The sequence below is a fragment of the Hypanus sabinus genome, unplaced genomic scaffold (assembly GCF_030144855.1).
Source record: "Hypanus sabinus isolate sHypSab1 unplaced genomic scaffold, sHypSab1.hap1 scaffold_803, whole genome shotgun sequence".
In the NCBI taxonomy this organism is placed as follows: domain Eukaryota; kingdom Metazoa; phylum Chordata; class Chondrichthyes; order Myliobatiformes; family Dasyatidae; genus Hypanus; species Hypanus sabinus.
In genome coordinates, this window is record NW_026781655.1 from 122,254 (window position 1) to 144,092 (window position 21,839).

At 52.3% G+C, this 21,839-nt stretch overlaps 1 protein-coding gene across 1 annotated transcript in view; it reads right to left on the reverse strand.

Annotated features, from left to right (window-relative positions):
- LOC132390208 (histone deacetylase 6-like) overlaps positions 1 to 21,839 on the reverse strand; it is a gene marked incomplete at its 5' end in the record, with an annotated part of 144,307 nt that overhangs the window by 83,179 nt on the left and 39,289 nt on the right. The window contains 3 exons of the mRNA XM_059962809.1: positions 97 to 203; positions 1,996 to 2,085; positions 2,663 to 2,722. Of these exons, the coding sequence (XP_059818792.1) occupies positions 97 to 203; positions 1,996 to 2,085; positions 2,663 to 2,722 (257 nt within the window). The remainder of the gene's footprint in view (positions 1 to 96; positions 204 to 1,995; positions 2,086 to 2,662; positions 2,723 to 21,839) is intronic.

Sequence of the window (21,839 nt, forward strand, 5' to 3'; positions counted from 1 at the left end):
TGGGTTCAGGATGTGCTGACAGCCGATTGGAATATGTACCCCATTCTGCTACTGGCCCCTGACCCTTAGCACCCTCGCTGCCTGTTGACCTCTCACCTCTGCCTGGGCGAGTAGGGTAGTTCCAGTTGGGGGCAGGGGTCACCCAGTAAAATCTTCAGGCAGGCACAGACGGATTCTGCTGTGGCACGTAGATTGTAGCCTCCCTGGGGAGAGGGGAGAGGGGAGAGGGAGGGTTGGGGAGAGGGGAACGGGAGAGAGAGGGGTGGGAAGGGGGAGAGGGAGGGGTGAGGTAGAGGGGGTAGGGGGGTGAGAGGTGCAGGATGAAGTGTATATTAAGAGTGATATGCAGATAGAGAGGGGTGCAGAGAGATGGCAAGAGAAGAGGGAGGGGGACAGAAGGGGGAGGTGGAGGGGAAGAGGATGAGAGAGAAACTCAGTTGGGTTAAACCCTGCAACATGGGATCCAGTACCTCCACACCTCCCCACCCCAGCAAGTCTGTGGGTCCGTTGGGGATGTGATGGGACGTCCCCCCGGGTCAGTTGGGGGTACGAGGGGACGTCCCGCCGGGTCTGTTGGGGGTACGAGGGGACGTCCCACCGGGTCCGTTGGGGATGTGATGGGACGTCCCCCCGGGTCCGTTGGAGGTACGAGGGGACGTCCCGCCGGGTCTGTTGGGGGTACGAGGGGACGTCCCACCGGGTCCGTTGGGGATGTGATGGGACGTCCCAGCGGGTCCGTTGGGGATGCGATGGGATGTCCCTGTGGGTCCGTTGGGGATATGATGGGACGTCCCAGCGGGTCCGTTGGGGATGTGATGGGACGTCCCAGCGGGTCCGTTGGGGATACGAGGGGACGTCCCACCGGGTCCATTGGGGATGTGATGGGACGTCCCCCCGGGTCCGTTGGGGATATGATGGGACGTCCCCGTGGGTCCGTTGGGGTTACGAGGGGACGTCTCACCAGGTCCGTTGGGGATGTGACGGGACGTCCCCGCGGGTCTGTTCGGGGTGTGAGGGGACGTCCCACCGGGTCCGTTGGGGATGGGAGGGGACGTACCACCGGGTCCGTTGGGGGTACGAGGGGAAATCCCACCGGGTCCATTGGGGGTACCAGGGGACCGGGTCCGTTGGGGGTACAAGGGGACATCCCACCATGTCTGTTGGGGATGTGATGGGACGTCCCAGCGGGTCCGTTGGGGATGGGAGGGGACGTCCCACCGGGTCCGTTGGGTGTATGAGGGGACGTCCTGCTGGGTCCGTTGGGGGTACGAGGGGACGTCCCCCGGGCCTGTTGGGGGTACGAGGGGACGTCCCAGCAGGTCCGTTGGGTGTACGGGGGGATGTCCCGCTGGGTCCATTGGGGGTACCAGGGGACGTCCCAGCGGGTCCGTTGGGGATGGGAGGGGACGTCCTACCCAGGTCCGTTGGGGATGAGAGGGAACGTCCAGCCCGGTCCGTTGGGGGATACGAGGGGACGTCCCGCTGGGTCCGTTGGGGGTACCAGGGGACGTCCCAGCGGGTCCGTTGGGGATGGAAGGGGACGTCCCACCGGGTCCGTTGGGTGTATGAGGGGACGTCCTGCTGGGTCCATTGAGGGTAGGAGGGGACGTCCCCTGGGCCCGTTGGGGGTATGAGGGGACGTCCCAGCAGGTCCGTTGGGTGTATGAGGCGACGTCCCACCGGGTCCGTTGGGGGTACCAGGGGACGTCCCACCGGGTCCGTTGGGGGTACCAGGGGACGTCCCACCGGGTCCGTTAGGGATACGAGGGGACTTTCCTCCGGGTCCGTCGTGAGTACGAGGGGACGTCCCACCGGGTCCGTTGGGGACCTGAGGGGACGTCCTGCCGGGTCCATTGGGGGTACGAGGGGACGTCCCGCTGGGTCCATTGGGGGTGCGAGGGGACGTCCCACTGGGTCCGTTGGGGATGGGAGGGGATGACAGACTGCGTCCGTTGGGGGTGTGAGGAGATATCCCACCCAGGTCCATTTCCATACCTCCAGGGACAGGATCAATTTTCCAGAGGCGAGAGGCATCAGCATGTAAGTGAGGTGGGCGAAAGAGGCTGGGCACGCCAGCATTTTCCCCTGTAATCAGCAAAAGAGAGCGTCAGTGCGGGACAGTCCCACCGGGGGATACACTTTCGGAGAGCTGGCCAGGCCTGGAGTTCAGCACGTCGAGAGCTGTGTCGTGGCTACAGAGCACTGGGCTTGACCTGAATGTGTGTCCGTGGTTCTTCAAGTGTGTGTGTGAGTCTGTCTGTGTCTCCCTCTCTGTGCATGTCTCCATCTGTCTGCCTGCATCTTTGTCTGCCTGTGTCTCTGTGTCTGCCTGCTCATCTCCGTGCCTGCAAATGAGTGCACATGTGTGCACTGTGCATTTGTATGCGAATGTGTGTCTGTGTGAGTTCATCTATCTGTATGTGCTAGTCTGAATGCGAGTAACTGTGTGAGCATTTCGTATGTGAGTGCGTGTGTGCATGGACTCTGCACAGTCATCCTGTGACCCCCCCCTGGGTTTCGGGTGGATAGCGAGTCACAGACTGGGGAATGGAAGAGGTGCAGCGAGGTAGGGGGTAGATCCGCGCGGCTGAGCTGTTTAGTTAGAGGGGAGATCTGAGAAGTTCACCGTGGACCCTGCCTCGCCCACGGGCTACCCTCTTACCTGAGAGTCTCCAATAGTGCAATTGAACCCAGCAGCCACCAGGACAAGGTGAGGTCGGAACTGGAGGAGAGAGAGAGAGAGAGAGAGGAGGTCAGGTACCCACAGACCTGAACTTCGAGGTCAGGCCTGGACCAACCCGACCCTGCCATCTCCCTCTCACCTGCCCACAGAGGCCCACCTTGACCACACTGAGCAGTCGACACCATCCAGTAAGGTTAAGGAGACTCGGCTTCTCACTGAACACTAACAAACCTCTGCTGAAACTACCCCGACTGGAAAATAAAATACACCGATGAAGCCTCATTTGGAGTACTGTTAGCTGTTTTGGCTCCTTATCTAAGAAAGGATAAGCTGATGAAAGGCATGTGTGTGTCTAAGATGATGAGAGGCATTGATCATGTGGATAGTAAGAGACTTTTTCCCAGGGCTGAAATGGCTAGCACGAGTGGGCACAGTTTTAAGGTGCTTGGAAGTAGGTTCAGAGGAGATGTCGGGGTAGATTTTTTACACAGAGAGTGGTGAGTGCGTGGAACAGGCTGCTGGCGGTGGTGGTGGTTGCGAAAACGATGGGGTCTTTTAAGAAACTCCTGGACAGGTACATGCAGCTCAGAAAAATAGAGAGCTAAGGGAAACCCTAGGTAATTTCTAAGGTAAGGACACATTCGGCACAGCTTTGTGGGCCAAAGGGCCTGTGTTGTGCTGTCGGTTTCCTATGTTTCTATGACCTGGAGAGGATTCAAAGGAGGTTCACAAAAATGATTCTGGGATTTAAAGGCTTGTCAGATGAGCAGCATTTGATGGCTCTGGGCCTGCATTCACGGGAATTCAGAAGAAAGAGGGAGGGAGCTCATTGAAACCTATAGAATGGAGAAAGGTCTCAATAGAGTGGATGTGGAGAGGATGTTTCCTATAGTGGGGCAGTCTAGGAACAGAGGACACAGCCAGAATGGATGCGGAGAGGATGTTTCCTATAGTGGGGGAGTCTAGGACCAGAGGACACAGACAGAGTGGATTGGAGAGGAAGGTTCCTATGGTGGGGCAGTCTAGGAACAGAGGACACAGATAGATTGGATGTGGAGAGGATGTTTCCTATGGTGGGGCAGTCTAGGAACAGAGGACACAGATACAGTGGATCTGGAGAGGATGTTTCCGATAGTGGGGGAGTCTAGGACCAGAGGACACAGATAGATTGGATGTGGAGAGGATGTTTCCTATGGTGGGGCAGTCTAGGACCAGAGGACACAGATAGAGTGGATGTGGAGAGGAGGTTTCCTATAGTGGGGCAGTCTAGGAACAGAGGACACAGATACAGTGGATCTGGAGAGGATGTATCCGATAGTGGGGGAGTCTAGGACCAGAGGACACAAATAGAGTGGGTGTGGAGAGGATGTTTCCTACAGTGGGGCATTCTAGGACCAGAGGACACAGATAGAGTGGGTGTGGAGAGGATGTTTCCTACAGTGGGGCATTCTAGGACCAGAGGACACAGATAAAGTAGAGTTGGAGAGGATGTTTCCTATAGTGGGGCAGTCTAGGAACAGAGGACACAGCTAGAGTGGAAGTGGAGAGGATGTTTCCTATAGTGGGGGAGTCTAGGTCCAGAGGACACAGATAGAGTGGATTGGAGAGGAAGGTTCCAATGGTGTGGCAGTCTAGGAACAGAGTACACAGATAGATTGGATGTGGAGAGGATGTTTCCTATGGTGGGGGAGTCTAGGACCAGAGGACACAGATAGAGTGGATGTGGAGAGGATGTTTCCTATAGTGGGGCAGTCTAGGAACAGAGGACAAAGATAGAGTGGATCTGGAGAGGATGTTTCCGATAGTGGGGGAGTCTAGGACCAGAGGACACAAATAGAGGGGGTGTGGAGAGGATGTTTCCTACAGTGGGGCATTCTAGGACCAGAGGACACAGATAGAGTAGATGTGGAGAGGATGTTTCCTATAGTGGGGCACTCTAGGACGAGAGGGCACAGATAGAGTGGATGTGGAGAGGATGTTTCCTACAGTGGGGCATTCAAGGACCAGAGGACACAGATAGAGTGGGTATGGAGAGGATGTTTCCTACAGTGGGGCATTCTAGGACCAGAGGACACAGATAAAGTAGATGTGGAGAGGATGTTTCCTATAGTGGGGCAGTCTAGGACCAGAGGGCACAGATAGAGTGGATGTGGAGAGGATGTTTCCTATGGAGGGGGAGTCTAGGACTAGAGGACACAGATAGAGTGGATGTGGAGAGGATGTTTCCTATGGTGGGGGAGTCTAGGACCGGAGGACACAGATAGAGTAGATGTGGAGAGGATGGTTCCTATAGTGGGGCAGTCAGGAACAAAGGACACAGATAGAGTGGATGTGGAGAGGATGTTTCCTATAGTGGGGCAGTCTAGGACTAGAGGACACAGATAGAGTGGATGTGGAGAGGATGTTTCCTACAGTAGGGCAGTCTAGGAACAGAGGACACAGCTAGAGTGGATGTGGAGATGATGTTTCCTATAGTGGGGGAGTCTAGGACCAGAGGACACAGACAGAGTGGATTGGAGAGGAAGGTTCCTATGGTGGGGCAGTCTAGGAACAGAGTACACAGATAGATTGGATGTGGAGAGGATGTTTCCTATGGTGGGGGAGTCTAGGACCAGAGGACACAGATAGAGTGGATGTGGAGAGGATGTTTCCTATAGTGGGGCAGTCTAGGAACACAGATAGAGTGGATCTGGAGAGGATGTTTCCGATAGTGGGGAAGTCTAGGACCAGAGGACACAGGTAGAGTGGATGTGGAGAGGATGTTTCCTATAGTGGGGCAGTCTAGAACCAGAGGGCACAGATAGAGTGGATGTGGAGAGGATGTTTCCTACAGTGGGGCAGTCTCGGACCTGAGGGCACAGATAGAGTGGATGTAGAGAGGATGATTCCTATGGTGGGGCAGTCTAGGACTAGAGGACACAGATAGAGTGGATGTGGAGAGGATGTTTCCTATAGTGGGGGAGTCTAGGACAACAGATAGAGTGGATTGGAGAGGAAGGTTCCTATGGTGGGGCAGTCTAGGAACAGAGTACACAGATAGATTGGATGTGGAGAGGATGTTTCCTATAGTGGGGGAGTCTAGGACCAGAGGATACAGATAGAGTGGATGTGGAGAGGATGTTTCCTATGGTGGGGCAGTCTAGGACCAGAGGACACAGATAGAGTGGATGTGGACAGGATGTTTCCTATTGTGGGGGGAGTCTGGGACCAGAGGACACAGATAGAGTGGAAATGGAGAGGATGTTTCATATAGTGGGGCAGTCAGAGCAGAGGACACAGATAGAGTGGATGTGGAGAGTAAGTTTCCTATAGTGGGGGAGTCTAGGATCAGAGGACACAGATAGAGAGGATGTGGAGAGGATGTTTCCTATAGTGGGGCATTCTATGACCAGTGGACACAGATAGAGTAGGTGTGGAGAGGATGTTCCCTATGGTTGGGCAGTCTAGGACCAGAGGGCACAGATAGAGTGGATGTGGAAAGGATGTTTGCTATGGTGGGGAAGTCTAGGACCAGAGGACACAGGTAGAGTGGATGTGGAGAGGATGTTTCCTATAGTGGGGCAGTCTAGAACCAGAGGGCACAGATAGAGTGGATGTGGAGAGGATGTTTCCTACAGTGGGGCAGTCTAGAACCTGAGGGCACAGATAGAGTGGATGTGGAGAGGATGTTTCCTATGGTGGGGCAGTCTAGGACCAGAGTACACAGATAGAGTGGATGTGGAGAGGATGATTCCTATGGTGGGGCAGTCTAGGACCAGAGGACACAGATAGAGTGGATGTGGACAGGATGTTTCCTGTTGTGGCGGGAGTCTGGGACCAGAGGACACAGATAGAGTGGAAATGGAGAGGATGTTTCCTATAGTGGGGCAATCTAGGAACACAGATAGAGTGAATCTGGAGAGGACATTTCCGATAGTGGGGGAGTCTAGGACCAGAGAACACAGATAGAGTGGGTGTGGAGAGGATGTTTCCTACAGTGGGGCATTCTAGGACCATAGGACACAGATAGAGTAGATGTGGAGAGGATGTTTCCTATAGTGGGGCACTCTAGGACCAGAGGGCACAGATAGAGTGGATGTGGAGAGGATGTTTCCTATGGTGGAGGAGTCTACGACCGGAGGACACAGACAGAGTAGATGAGGAGAGGATGTTTCCTAAAGTGGGGAAGTCTAGGACCAGAGGACACAGGTAGAGTGGATGTGGAGAGGATGTTTCCTATAGTGGGGCAGTCTAGAACCAGAGGGCACAGATAGAGTGGATGTGGAGAGGATGTTTCCTACAGTGGGGCTGTCTAGGACCAGAGGACACAGATAGAGTGGATGTGGAGAGGATGTTTCCTATGGTGGGGGAGTCTAGGACCGGAGGACACAGATAGAGCAGATGTGGATAGGATGTTTCCTAGACTGGGGCAGTCAGGAGCAAAGGAGACAGATAGAGTGGATGTGGAGGGGATGTTTCCTATGGTGGGGGAGTCTAGGACCGGAGGACACAGATAGAGCAGATCTGGATAGGATGTTTCCTAGACTGGGGCAGTCAGGAGCAAAGGAGACAGATAGAGTGGATGTGGAGGGGATGTTTCCGATAGTGGGGGAGTCTAGGACCAGAGGACACAGATAGAGTGGGTGTGGAGAGGATGTTTCCTACAGTGGGGCATTCTAGGACCAGAGGACACAGATAGAGTAGATGTGGAGAGGATGTTTCCTATAGTGGGGCACTCTAGGACCAGAGGGCACAGATAGAGTGGATGTGGAGAGGATGTTTCCTATGGTGGGGGAGTCTAGAACCGGAGGACACAGATAGAGTAGATGTGGAGAGGATGTTTCCTAGAGTAGGGCAGTCAGGAGCAAAGGACACAGATAGAGTGGATGTGGAGAGTAAGTTACCCATAGTGGGGGAGTCTCGGATCAGAGGACACAGATAGAGAGGATGTGGAGAGGATGTTTCCTATGGTGGGGAAGTCTAGGACCAGAGGACAGAGGTAGAGTCGATGTGGAGAGGATGTTTCCTACAGTGGGGCAGTCTAGGACCTGAGGGCACAGATAGAGTGGATGTGGAGAGGATGTTTCTTATGGTGGGTCAGTCTAGGACCAGAGGACACAGAGAGAGTGGATGTGGAGAGGCTGTTTCCTATAGTGCGGCAGTCAAGGAACAGAGTACACAGATAGATTGGATGTGGAGAAGATGTTTCCTATAGTGGGGGAGTCTAGGACCAGAGGACAGAGGTAGAGTGGATGTGGAGAGGATGTTTCCTACAGTGGGGCAGTCTAGGACCTGAGGGCACAGATAGAGTGGATGTGGAGAGGATGTTTCTTATGGTAGGTCAGTCTAGGACCAGAGGACACAGAGAGAGTGGATGTGGAGAGGATGTTTCCTATAGTGCGGCAGTCAAGGAACAGAGTACACAGACAGATTGGATGTGGAGAAGATGTTTCCTATAGTGGGGGAGTCTAGGACCAGAGGACAGAGGTAGAGTGGATGTGGAGAGGATGTTTCCTATGGTGGGGGAGTCTAGGACCGGAGGTCACAGATAGAGTAGATGTGGAGAGGATGTTTCCTAGATTGAGGCAGTCAGGAGCTAAGGACACAGATAGAGTGGATGTGGAGGGGATGTTTCCTATAGTGGGGGAGTCTAGGATCAGAGGAGACAGATAGAGTGGATGTGGAGAGTACGTTACCCATAGTGGGGGAGTCTCGGATCAGAGGACACAGAGAGAGAGGATGTGGAGAGGATGTTTCCTATAGTGGGGCATTCTAGGACCAGTGGACACAGATAGAGTAGATGTGGAGAGGATGTTTGCTATGGTGGGGCAGTCTAGGACCAGAGAACACAGAGAGAGTGGATGTGGAGAGGATGTTTCCTATAGTGGGGCAGTCAAGGAACAGAGGACACAGATAGAGTGGATGTGGAGTGGAAGTTTCCTATGGTGGGGGAGTCTAGGACCAGAGGATACAGATAGAGTGGATGTGGAGAGGATGATTCCTATGGTGGGGCAGTCTAGGACCAGAGGACACAGATAGAGTGGATGTGGACAGGACGTTTCCTGTTGTGGGGGGAGTCTGGGACCAGAGGACACAGATAGAGTGGAAATGGAGAGGATGTTTGATATAGTGGGGCAGTCAGAGCAGAGGACACAGATAGAGTGGATGTGGAGAGTAAGTTTCCTATAGTGGGGGAGTCTAGGATCAGAGGACACAGATAGAGAGGATGTGGAGAGGATGTTTCCTATAGTAGGGCATTCAAGGACCAGTGGACACAGATAGAGTAGATGTGGAGAGGATGTTTACTAAGGTTGGGCAGTCTAGGACCAGTGGGCACAGATAGAGTGGATGTGGAAAGGATGTTCGCTATGGTGGGGAACTCTAGGACCAGAGGACACAGGTAGAGTGGATGTGGAGAGGATGTTTCCTATAGTGGGGCAGTCTAGAAAGAGAGGGCACAGATAGAGTGGATGTGGAGAGGATGTTTCCTACAGTGGGGCAGTCTAGGACCTGAGGGCACAGATGGAGTGGATGTGGAGAGGATGTTTCCTATAGTGAGGCAGTCTAGGACTAGAGGACACAGATAGAGTGGATGTGGAGAGGATGTTTCCTACGGTGGGGCAGTCTAGGACCAGAGGGCACAGATAGAGTGGATGTGGAGAGGATGTTTCCTATGGTGGGGCAGTCTAGGACCAGAGGACACAGAGAGAGTGGATGTGGAGAGGATGTTTCCTGTTGTGCTGGGAGTCTGGGACCAGAGGACACAGATAGAGTGGAAATGGGGAGGATGTTTCATATAGTGGGGCAGTCAGAGCAGAGGACACAGATAGAGTGGATGTGGAGAGTAAGTTTCCTATAGTGGGGGAGTCTAGGATCAGAGGACACAGATAGAGAGGATGTTTCCTATAGGGGGGCATTCTAGGACCAGTGGACACAGATAGAGCAGATGTGGAGAGGATGTTTCCTATGGTTGGGCAGTCTAGGACCAGAGGGCACAGATAGAGTGGATGTGGAAAGAATGTTTGCTATGGTGGGGAAGTCTAGGACCAGAGGACACAGGTAGAGTGGATGTGGAGAGGATGTTTCCTATAGTGGGGCAGTCTAGAACCAGAGGGCACAGATAGAGTGGATGTGGAGAGGATGTTTCCTACAGTGGGGCAGTCTCGGACCTGAGGGCACAGATAGAGTGGATGTGGAGAGGATGTTTCCTACATTAGGGCAGTCTAGGAACAGAGGACACAGCTAGAGTGGATGTGGAGACGATGTTTCCTATAGTGGGGGAGTCTAGGACCACAGATAGAGTGGATTGGAGAGGAAGTTTCCTATGGTGGGGCAGTCTAGGAACAGAGTACACAGATAGATTGGATGTGGAGAGGATGTTTCCTATAGTGGGGGAGTCTAGGACCAGAGGATACAGATAGAGTGGATGTGGAGAAGATGTTTCCTATAGTGGGGCAGTCTAGGAACAGAGGACACAGATAGAGTGGATCTGGAGAGGATGTTTCCGATAGTGGGGGAGTCTAGGACCGGAGGACACAGATAGAGTAGATGTGGAGAGGATGTTTCCTAAAGTGGGGCAGTCAGGAGCAAAGGACACAGATAGAGTGTATGTGGAGAGTCTGTTTCCTATGGTGGGGGAGTCCAGGACCGGAGGACACAGATAGAGTAGATGTGGAGAGGATGTTTCCTAGAGTGGGGCAGTCAGGAGCAAAGGACACAGATACAGTGGATGTGGAGTGGATGTTTCTTATAGTGGGGCATTCTAGGACCAGTGGACACAGATAGAGTAGATGTGGAGAGGATGTGTGCTATGGTTGGGCAGTCTAGGACCAGAGGGCACAGATAGAGTGGATGTGGAGAGGATGTTTCCTACAGTGGGGCAGTCTAGGACCTGAGGGCACAGATAGAGTGGATGTGGAGAACATGTTTCCTATAGTGGGGCAGTCTAGGACCAGAGGACACAGATAGAGTAGATGTGGAGAGGATGTTTCCTAAAGTGGGGCAGTCAGGAGCAAAGGACACTGATAGAGTGGATGTGGATAGGATGTTTCCTAGGGTGGGGCACTCAGGAGCAAAGGACACAGATAGAGTGGATGCGGAGGGGATGTTTCCGATAGTGGGGGAGTCTAGGACCAGAGGACACAGATAGAGTGGGAGTGGAGAGGATGTTTCCTACAGTGGGGCATTCTAGGACCAGAGGACACAGATAGAGTAGATGTGGAGAGGATGTTTCCTATAGTAGGGCACTCTAGGACCAGAGGGCACAGATAGAGTGGATGTGGAGAGGATATTTCCTATGGTGGGGGAGTCTAGGACCAGAGGACACAGATAGAGTAGATGTGGAGAGGATGTTTCCTAGAGTGGGGCAGTCAGGAGCAAAGGACACAGATAGAGTGGATGTGGAGAGTAAGTTACCCATAGTGGGGGAGTCTCGGATCAGAGGACACAGATAGGGAGGATGTGGAGAGGATGTTTCCTATAGTGGGGCATTCTAGGACCAGTGGACACAGATACAGTACATGTGGAAAGGATGTTTGCTATGGTTGGGCAGTCTAGGACCAGAGGGCACAGATAGAGTAGATGTGGAGAGGATGTTTCCTAGATTGGGGCAGTCAGGAGCTAAGGACACAGATAGAGTGGATGTGGAGGGGATGTTTCCTATAGTGGGGGAGTCTAGGACTAGAGGACACAGATAGAGTGGATGTGGAGAGGATGTTTCCTACAGTAGGGCAGTCTAGGAACAGAGGACACAGCTAGAGTGGATGTGGAGATGATGTTTCCTATAGTGGGGGAGTCTAGGACCAGAGGGCACAGATAGAGTGGATTGGAGAGGAAGGTTCCTATGGTGGGGCAGTCTAGTAACAGAGTACACAGATAGATTGGATGTGGAGAGGATCTTTCCTATGGTGGGGGAGTCTAGGACCAGAGGACACAGATAGAGTGGATGTGGAGAGGATGTTTCCTATAGTGGGGCAGTCTAGGAACACAGATAGAGTGGATCTGGAGAGGATGTTTCCGATAGTGGGGAAGTCTAGGACCAGAGGACACAGGTAGAGTGGATGTGGAGAGGATGTTTCCTATAGTGGGGCAGTCTAGAACCAGAGGGCACAGATAGAGTGGATGTGGAGAGGATGTTTCCTACAGTGGGGCAGTCTCGGACCTGAGGGCACAGATAGAGTGGATGTAGAGAGGATGATTCCTATGGTGGGGCAGTCTAGGACTAGAGGACACAGATAGAGTGGATGTGGAGAGGATGTTTCCTATAGTGGGGGAGTCTAGGACAACAGATAGAGTGGATTGGAGAGGAAGGTTCCTATGGTGGGGCAGTCTAGGAACAGAGTACACAGATAGAGTGGATGTGGACAGGATGTTTCCTATGGTGGGGCAGTCTAGGACCAGAGGACACAGATAGAGTGGATGTGGACAGGATGTTTCCTATTGTGGGGGGAGTCTGGGACCAGAGGACACAGATAGAGTGGAAATGGAGAGGATGTTTCATATAGAGGGGCAGTCAGAGCAGAGGACACAGATAGAGTGGATGTGGAGAGTAAGTTTCCTATAGTGGGGGAGTCTAGGATCAGAGGACACAGATAGAGAGGATGTGGAGAGGATGTTTCCTATAGTGGGGCATTCTAGGACCAGTGGACACAGATAGAGTAGCTGTGGAGAGGATGTTTCCTATGGTTGGGCAGTCTAGGACCAGAGGGCACAGATAGAGTGGATGTGGAAAGGATGTTTGCTATGGTGGGGAAGTCTAGGACCAGAGGACACAGGTAGAGTGGATGTGGAGAGGATGTTTCCTATAGTGGGGCAGTCTAGAACCAGAGGGCACAGATAGAGTGGATGTGGAGAGGATGTTTCCTACAGTGGGGCAGTCTAGAACCTGAGGGCACAGATAGAGTGGATGTGGAGAGGATGTTTCCTATGGTGGGGCAGTCTAGGACCAGAGTACACAGATAGAGTGGATGTGGAGAGGATGATTCCTATGGTGGGGCAGTCTAGGACCAGAGGACACAGATAGAGTGGATGTGGAGAGGATGTTTCCTATGGTGGGGGAGTCTAGGACCGGAGGACACAGATAGAGCAGATGTGGATAGGATGTTTCCTAGACTGGGGCAGTCAGGAGCAAAGGAGACAGATAGAGTGGATGTGGAGGGGATGTTTCCGATAGTGGGGGAGTCTAGGACCAGAGGACACAGATAGAGTGGGTGTGGAGAGGATGTTTCCTATAGTGGGGCATTCTAGGACCAGTGGACATAGATAGAGTAGCTGTGGAGAGGATGTTTCCTATGGTTGGGCAGTCTAGGACCAGAGGGCACAGATAGAGTGGATGTGGAAAGGATGTTTGCTATGGTGGGGAAGTCTAGGACCAGAGGACACAGGTAGAGTGGATGTGGAGAGGATGTTTCCTATAGTGGGGCAGTCTAGAACCAGAGGGCACAGATAGAGTGGATGTGGAGAGGATGTTTCCTACAGTGGGGCAGTCTAGAACCTGAGGGCACAGATAGAGTGGATGTGGAGAGGATGTTTCCTATGGTGGGGCAGTCTAGGACCAGAGTACACAGATAGAGTGGATGTGGAGAGGATGATTCCTATGGTGCGGCAGTCTAGGACCAGAGGACACAGATAGAGTTTATGTGGAGAGGATGTTTCCTATGGTGGGGGAGTCTAGGACCGGAGGACACAGATAGAGCAGATGTGGAGAGGATGTTTCCTAGAGTGGGGCAGTCAGGAGCAAAGGACACAGATACAGTGGATGTGGAGGGGATGTTTCTTATAGTGGGGCATTCTAGGACCAGTGGACACAGATAGAGTAGATGTGGAGAGGATGTGTGCTATGGTTGGGCAGTCTAGGACCAGAGGGCACAGATAGAGTGGATGTGGAGAGGATGTTTCCTACAGTGGGGCAGTCTAGGACCTGAGGGCACAGATAGAGTGGATGTGGAGAACATGTTTCCTATAGTGGGGCAGTCTAGGACCAGAGGACACAGATAGAGTAGATGTGGAGAGGATGTTTCCTAAAGTGGGGCAGTCAGGAGCAAAGGACACAGATAGAGTGGATGTGGATAGGATGTTTCCTAGGGTGGGGCACTCAGGAGCAAAGGACACAGATAGAGTGGATGCGGAGGGGATGTTTCCGATAGTGGGGGAGTCTAGGACCAGAGGACACAGATAGAGTGGGAGTGGAGAGGATGTTTCCTACAGTGGGGCATTCTAGGACCAGAGGACACAGATAGAGTAGATGTGGAGAGGATGTTTCCTATAGTAGGGCACTCTAGGACCAGAGGGCACAGATAGAGTGGATGTGGAGAGGATATTTCCTATGGTGGGGGAGTCTAGGACCAGAGGACACAGATAGAGTAGATGTGGAGAGGATGTTTCCTAGAGTGGGGCAGTCAGGAGCAAAGGACACAGATAGAGTGGATGTGGAGAGTAAGTTACCCATAGTGGGGGAGTCTCGGATCAGAGGACACAGATAGGGAGGATGTGGAGAGGATGTTTCCTATAGTGGGGCATTCTAGGACCAGTGGACACAGATACAGTACATGTGGAAAGGATGTTTGCTATGGTTGGGCAGTCTAGGACCAGAGGGCACAGATAGAGTAGATGTGGAGAGGATGTTTCCTAGATTGGGGCAGTCAGGAGCTAAGGACACAGATAGAGTGGATGTGGAGGGGATGTTTCCTATAGTGGGGGAGTCTAGGACTAGAGGACACAGATAGAGTGGATGTGGAGAGGATGTTTCCTACAGTAGGGCAGTCTAGGAACAGAGGACACAGCTAGAGTGGATGTGGAGATGATGTTTCCTATAGTGGGGGAGTCTAGGACCAGAGGGCACAGATAGAGTGGATTGGAGAGGAAGGTTCCTATGGTGGGGCAGTCTAGTAACAGAGTACACAGATAGATTGGATGTGGAGAGGATCTTTCCTATGGTGGGGGAGTCTAGGACCAGAGGACACAGATAGAGTGGATGTGGAGAGGATGTTTCCTATAGTGGGGCAGTCTAGGAACACAGATAGAGTGGATCTGGAGAGGATGTTTCCGATAGTGGGGAAGTCTAGGACCAGAGGACACAGGTAGAGTGGATGTGGAGAGGATGTTTCCTATAGTGGGGCAGTCTAGAACCAGAGGGCACAGATAGAGTGGATGTGGAGAGGATGTTTCCTACAGTGGGGCAGTCTCGGACCTGAGGGCACAGATAGAGTGGATGTAGAGAGGATGATTCCTATGGTGGGGCAGTCTAGGACTAGAGGACACAGATAGAGTGGATGTGGAGAGGATGTTTCCTATAGTGGGGGAGTCTAGGACAACAGATAGAGTGGATTGGAGAGGAAGGTTCCTATGGTGGGGCAGTCTAGGAACAGAGTACACAGATAGAGTGGATGTGGACAGGATGTTTCCTATGGTGGGGCAGTCTAGGACCAGAGGACACAGATAGAGTGGATGTGGACAGGATGTTTCCTATTGTGGGGGGAGTCTGGGACCAGAGGACACAGATAGAGTGGAAATGGAGAGGATGTTTCATATAGAGGGGCAGTCAGAGCAGAGGACACAGATAGAGTGGATGTGGAGAGTAAGTTTCCTATAGTGGGGGAGTCTAGGATCAGAGGACACAGATAGAGAGGATGTGGAGAGGATGTTTCCTATAGTGGGGCATTCTAGGACCAGTGGACACAGATAGAGTAGCTGTGGAGAGGATGTTTCCTATGGTTGGGCAGTCTAGGACCAGAGGGCACAGATAGAGTGGATGTGGAAAGGATGTTTGCTATGGTGGGGAAGTCTAGGACCAGAGGACACAGGTAGAGTGGATGTGGAGAGGATGTTTCCTATAGTGGGGCAGTCTAGAACCAGAGGGCACAGATAGAGTGGATGTGGAGAGGATGTTTCCTACAGTGGGGCAGTCTAGAACCTGAGGGCACAGATAGAGTGGATGTGGAGAGGATGTTTCCTATGGTGGGGCAGTCTAGGACCAGAGTACACAGATAGAGTGGATGTGGAGAGGATGATTCCTATGGTGGGGCAGTCTAGGACCAGAGGACACAGATAGAGTGGATGTGGAGAGGATGTTTCCTATGGTGGGGGAGTCTAGGACCGGAGGACACAGATAGAGCAGATGTGGATAGGATGTTTCCTAGACTGGGGCAGTCAGGAGCAAAGGAGACAGATAGAGTGGATGTGGAGGGGATGTTTCCGATAGTGGGGGAGTCTAGGACCAGAGGACACAGATAGAGTGGGTGTGGAGAGGATGTTTCCTATAGTGGGGCATTCTAGGACCAGTGGACATAGATAGAGTAGCTGTGGAGAGGATGTTTCCTATGGTTGGGCAGTCTAGGACCAGAGGGCACAGATAGAGTGGATGTGGAAAGGATGTTTGCTATGGTGGGGAAGTCTAGGACCAGAGGACACAGGTAGAGTGGATGTGGAGAGGATGTTTCCTATAGTGGGGCAGTCTAGAACCAGAGGGCACAGATAGAGTGGATGTGGAGAGGATGTTTCCTACAGTGGGGCAGTCTAGAACCTGAGGGCACAGATAGAGTGGATGTGGAGAGGATGTTTCCTATGGTGGGGCAGTCTAGGACCAGAGTACACAGATAGAGTGGATGTGGACAGGATGTTTCCTATTGTGGGGGGAGTCTGGGACCAGAGGACACAGATAGAGTGGAAATGGAGAGGATGTTTCATATAGAGGGGCAGTCAGAGCAGAGGACACAGATAGAGTGGATGTGGAGAGTAAGTTTCCTATAGTGGGGGAGTCTAGGATCAGAGGACACAGATAGAGAGGATGTGGAGAGGATGTTTCCTATAGTGGGGCATTCTAGGACCAGTGGACACAGATAGAGTAGCTGTGGAGAGGATGTTTCCTATGGTTGGGCAGTCTAGGACCAGAGGGCACAGATAGAGTGGATGTGGAAAGGATGTTTGCTATGGTGGGGAAGTCTAGGACCAGAGGACACAGGTAGAGTGGATGTGGAGAGGATGTTTCCTATAGTGGGGCAGTCTAGAACCAGAGGGCACAGATAGAGTGGATGTGGAGAGGATGTTTCCTACAGTGGGGCAGTCTAGAACCTGAGGGCACAGATAGAGTGGATGTGGAGAGGATGTTTCCTATGGTGGGGCAGTCTAGGACCAGAGTACACAGATAGAGTGGATGTGGAGAGGATGATTCCTATGGTGGGGCAGTCTAGGACCAGAGGACACAGATAGAGTGGATGTGGAGAGGATGTTTCCTATGGTGGGGGAGTCTAGGACCGGAGGACACAGATAGAGTGGATGTGGAGAGGATGTTTCCTATAGTGGGGGAGTCTAGGACAACACATAGAGTGGATTGGAGAGGAAGGTTCCTATGGTGGGGCAGTCTAGGAACAGAGTACACAGATAGAGTGGATGTGGAGAGGATGTTTCCTACAGTGGGGCAGTCTAGAACCTGAGGGCACAGATAGAGTGGATGTGGAGAGGATGTTTCCTATGGTGGGGCAGTCTAGGACCAGAGTACACAGATAGAGTGGATGTGGAGAGGATGATTCCTATGGTGGGGCAGTCTAGGACCAGAGGACACAGATAGAGTGGATGTGGAGAGGATGTTTCCTATGGTGGGGGAGTCTAGGACCGGAGGACACAGATAGAGCAGATGTGGATAGGATGTTTCCTAGACTGGGGCAGTCAGGAGCAAAGGAGACAGATAGAGTGGATGTGGAGGGGATGTTTCCGATAGTGGGGGAGTCTAGGACCAGAGGACACAGATAGAGTGGGTGTGGAGAGGATGTTTCCTATAGTGGGGCATTCTAGGACCAGTGGACATAGATAGAGTAGCTGTGGAGAGGATGTTTCCTATGGTTGGGCAGTCTAGGACCAGAGGGCACAGATAGAGTGGATGTGGAAAGGATGTTTGCTATGGTGGGGAAGTCTAGGACCAGAGGACACAGGTAGAGTGGATGTGGAGAGGATGTTTCCTATAGTGGGGCAGTCTAGAACCAGAGGGCACAGATAGAGTGGATGTGGAGAGGATGTTTCCTACAGTGGGGCAGTCTAGAACCTGAGGGCACAGATACAGTGGATGTGGAGGGGATGTTTCTTATAGTGGGGCATTCTAGGACCAGTGGACACAGATAGAGTAGATGTGGAGAGGATGTGTGCTATGGTTGGGCAGTCTAGGACCAGAGGGCACAGATAGAGTGGATGTGGAGAGGATGTTTCCTACAGTGGGGCAGTCTAGGACCTGAGGGCACAGATAGAGTGGATGTGGAGAACATGTTTCCTATAGTGGGGCAGTCTAGGACCAGAGGACACAGATAGAGTAGATGTGGAGAGGATGTTTCCTAAAGTGGGGCAGTCAGGAGCAAAGGACACAGATAGAGTGGATGTGGATAGGATGTTTCCTAGGGTGGGGCACTCAGGAGCAAAGGACACAGATAGAGTGGATGCGGAGGGGATGTTTCCGATAGTGGGGGAGTCTAGGACCAGAGGACACAGATAGAGTGGGAGTGGAGAGGATGTTTCCTACAGTGGGGCATTCTAGGACCAGAGGACACAGATAGAGTAGATGTGGAGAGGATGTTTCCTATAGTAGGGCACTCTAGGACCAGAGGGCACAGATAGAGTGGATGTGGAGAGGATATTTCCTATGGTGGGGGAGTCTAGGACCAGAGGACACAGATAGAGTAGATGTGGAGAGGATGTTTCCTAGAGTGGGGCAGTCAGGAGCAAAGGACACAGATAGAGTGGATGTGGAGAGTAAGTTACCCATAGTGGGGGAGTCTCGGATCAGAGGACACAGATAGGGAGGATGTGGAGAGGATGTTTCCTATAGTGGGGCATTCTAGGACCAGTGGACACAGATACAGTACATGTGGAAAGGATGTTTGCTATGGTTGGGCAGTCTAGGACCAGAGGGCACAGATAGAGTAGATGTGGAGAGGATGTTTCCTAGATTGGGGCAGTCAGGAGCTAAGGACACAGATAGAGTGGATGTGGAGGGGATGTTTCCTATAGTGGGGGAGTCTAGGACTAGAGGACACAGATAGAGTGGATGTGGAGAGGATGTTTCCTACAGTAGGGCAGTCTAGGAACAGAGGACACAGCTAGAGTGGATGTGGAGATGATGTTTCCTATAGTGGGGGAGTCTAGGACCAGAGGGCACAGATAGAGTGGATTGGAGAGGAAGGTTCCTATGGTGGGGCAGTCTAGTAACAGAGTACACAGATAGATTGGATGTGGAGAGGATCTTTCCTATGGTGGGGGAGTCTAGGACCAGAGGACACAGATAGAGTGGATGTGGAGAGGATGTTTCCTATAGTGGGGCAGTCTAGGAACACAGATAGAGTGGATCTGGAGAGGATGTTTCCGATAGTGGGGAAGTCTAGGACCAGAGGACACAGGTAGAGTGGATGTGGAGAGGATGTTTCCTATAGTGGGGCAGTCTAGAACCAGAGGGCACAGATAGAGTGGATGTGGAGAGGATGTTTCCTACAGTGGGGCAGTCTCGGACCTGAGGGCACAGATAGAGTGGATGTAGAGAGGATGATTCCTATGGTGGGGCAGTCTAGGACTAGAGGACACAGATAGAGTGGATGTGGAGAGGATGTTTCCTATAGTGGGGGAGTCTAGGACAACAGATAGAGTGGATTGGAGAGGAAGGTTCCTATGGTGGGGCAGTCTAGGAACAGAGTACACAGATAGAGTGGATGTGGACAGGATGTTTCCTATGGTGGGGCAGTCTAGGACCAGAGGACACAGATAGAGTGGATGTGGACAGGATGTTTCCTATTGTGGGGGGAGTCTGGGACCAGAGGACACAGATAGAGTGGAAATGGAGAGGATGTTTCATATAGAGGGGCAGTCAGAGCAGAGGACACAGATAGAGTGGATGTGGAGAGTAAGTTTCCTATAGTGGGGGAGTCTAGGATCAGAGGACACAGATAGAGAGGATGTGGAGAGGATGTTTCCTATAGTGGGGCATTCTAGGACCAGTGGACACAGATAGAGTAGCTGTGGAGAGGATGTTTCCTATGGTTGGGCAGTCTAGGACCAGAGGGCACAGATAGAGTGGATGTGGAAAGGATGTTTGCTATGGTGGGGAAGTCTAGGACCAGAGGACACAGGTAGAGTGGATGTGGAGAGGATGTTTCCTATAGTGGGGCAGTCTAGAACCAGAGGGCACAGATAGAGTGGATGTGGAGAGGATGTTTCCTACAGTGGGGCAGTCTAGAACCTGAGGGCACAGATAGAGTGGATGTGGAGAGGATGTTTCCTATGGTGGGGCAGTCTAGGACCAGAGTACACAGATAGAGTGGATGTGGAGAGGATGATTCCTATGGTGGGGCAGTCTAGGACCAGAGGACACAGATAGAGTGGATGAGGAGAGGATGTTTCCTATGGTGGGGGAGTCTAGGACCGGAGGACACAGATAGAGTGGATGTGGAGAGGATGTTTCCTATAGTGGGGGAGTCTAGGACAACACATAGAGTGGATTGGAGAGGAAGGTTCCTATGGTGGGGCAGTCTAGGAACAGAGTACACAGATAGAGTGGATGTGGAGAGGATGTTTCCTACAGTGGGGCAGTCTAGAACCTGAGGGCACAGATAGAGTGGATGTGGAGAGGATGTTTCCTATGGTGGGGCAGTCTAGGACCAGAGTACACAGATAGAGTGGATGTGGAGAGGATGATTCCTATGGTGGGGCAGTCTAGGACCAGAGGACACAGATAGAGTGGATGTGGAGAGGATGTTTCCTATGGTGGGGGAGTCTAGGACCGGAGGACACAGATAGAGCAGATGTGGATAGGATGTTTCCTAGACTGGGGCAGTCAGGACTAAAGGAGACAGATAGAGTGGATGTGGAGGGGATGTTTCCGATAGTGGGGGAGTCTAGGACCAGAGGACACAGATAGAGTGGGTGTGGAGAGGATGTTTCCTATAGTGGGGCATTCTAGGACCAGTGGACATAGATAGAGTAGCTGTGGAGAGGATGTTTCCTATGGTTGGGCAGTCTAGGACCAGAGGGCACAGATAGAGTGGATGTGGAAAGGATGTTTGCTATGGTGGGGAAGTCTAGGACCAGAGGACACAGGTAGAGTGGATGTGGAGAGGATGTTTCCTATAGTGGGGCAGTCTAGAACCAGAGGGCACAGATAGAGTGGATGTGGAGAGGATGTTTCCTACAGTGGGGCAGTCTAGAACCTGAGGGCACAGATACAGTGGATGTGGAGGGGATGTTTCTTATAGTGGGGCATTCTAGGACCAGTGGACACAGATAGAGTAGATGTGGAGAGGATGTGTGCTATGGTTGGGCAGTCTAGGACCAGAGGGCACAGATAGAGTGGATGTGGAGAGGATGTTTCCTACAGTGGGGCAGTCTAGGACCTGAGGGCACAGATAGAGTGGATGTGGAGAACATGTTTCCTATAGTGGGGCAGTCTAGGACCAGAGGACACAGATAGAGTAGATGTGGAGAGGATGTTTCCTAAAGTGGGGCAGTCAGGAGCAAAGGACACAGATAGAGTGGATGTGGATAGGATGTTTCCTAGGGTGGGGCACTCAGGAGCAAAGGACACAGATAGAGTGGATGCGGAGGGGATGTTTCCGATAGTGGGGGAGTCTAGGACCAGAGGACACAGATAGAGTGGGAGTGGAGAGGATGTTTCCTACAGTGGGGCATTCTAGGACCAGAGGACACAGATAGAGTAGATGTGGAGAGGATGTTTCCTATAGTAGGGCACTCTAGGACCAGAGGGCACAGATAGAGTGGATGTGGAGAGGATATTTCCTATGGTGGGGGAGTCTAGGACCAGAGGACACAGATAGAGTAGATGTGGAGAGGATGTTTCCTAGAGTGGGGCAGTCAGGAGCAAAGGACACAGATAGAGTGGATGTGGAGAGTAAGTTACCCATAGTGGGGGAGTCTCGGATCAGAGGACACAGATAGGGAGGATGTGGAGAGGATGTTTCCTATAGTGGGGCATTCTAGGACCAGTGGACACAGATACAGTACATGTGGAAAGGATGTTTGCTATGGTTGGGCAGTCTAGGACCAGAGGGCACAGATAGAGTAGATGTGGAGAGGATGTTTCCTAGATTGGGGCAGTCAGGAGCTAAGGACACAGATAGAGTGGATGTGGAGGAGATGTTTCCTATAGTGGGGGAGTCTAGGACTAGAGGACACAGATAGAGTGGATGTGGAG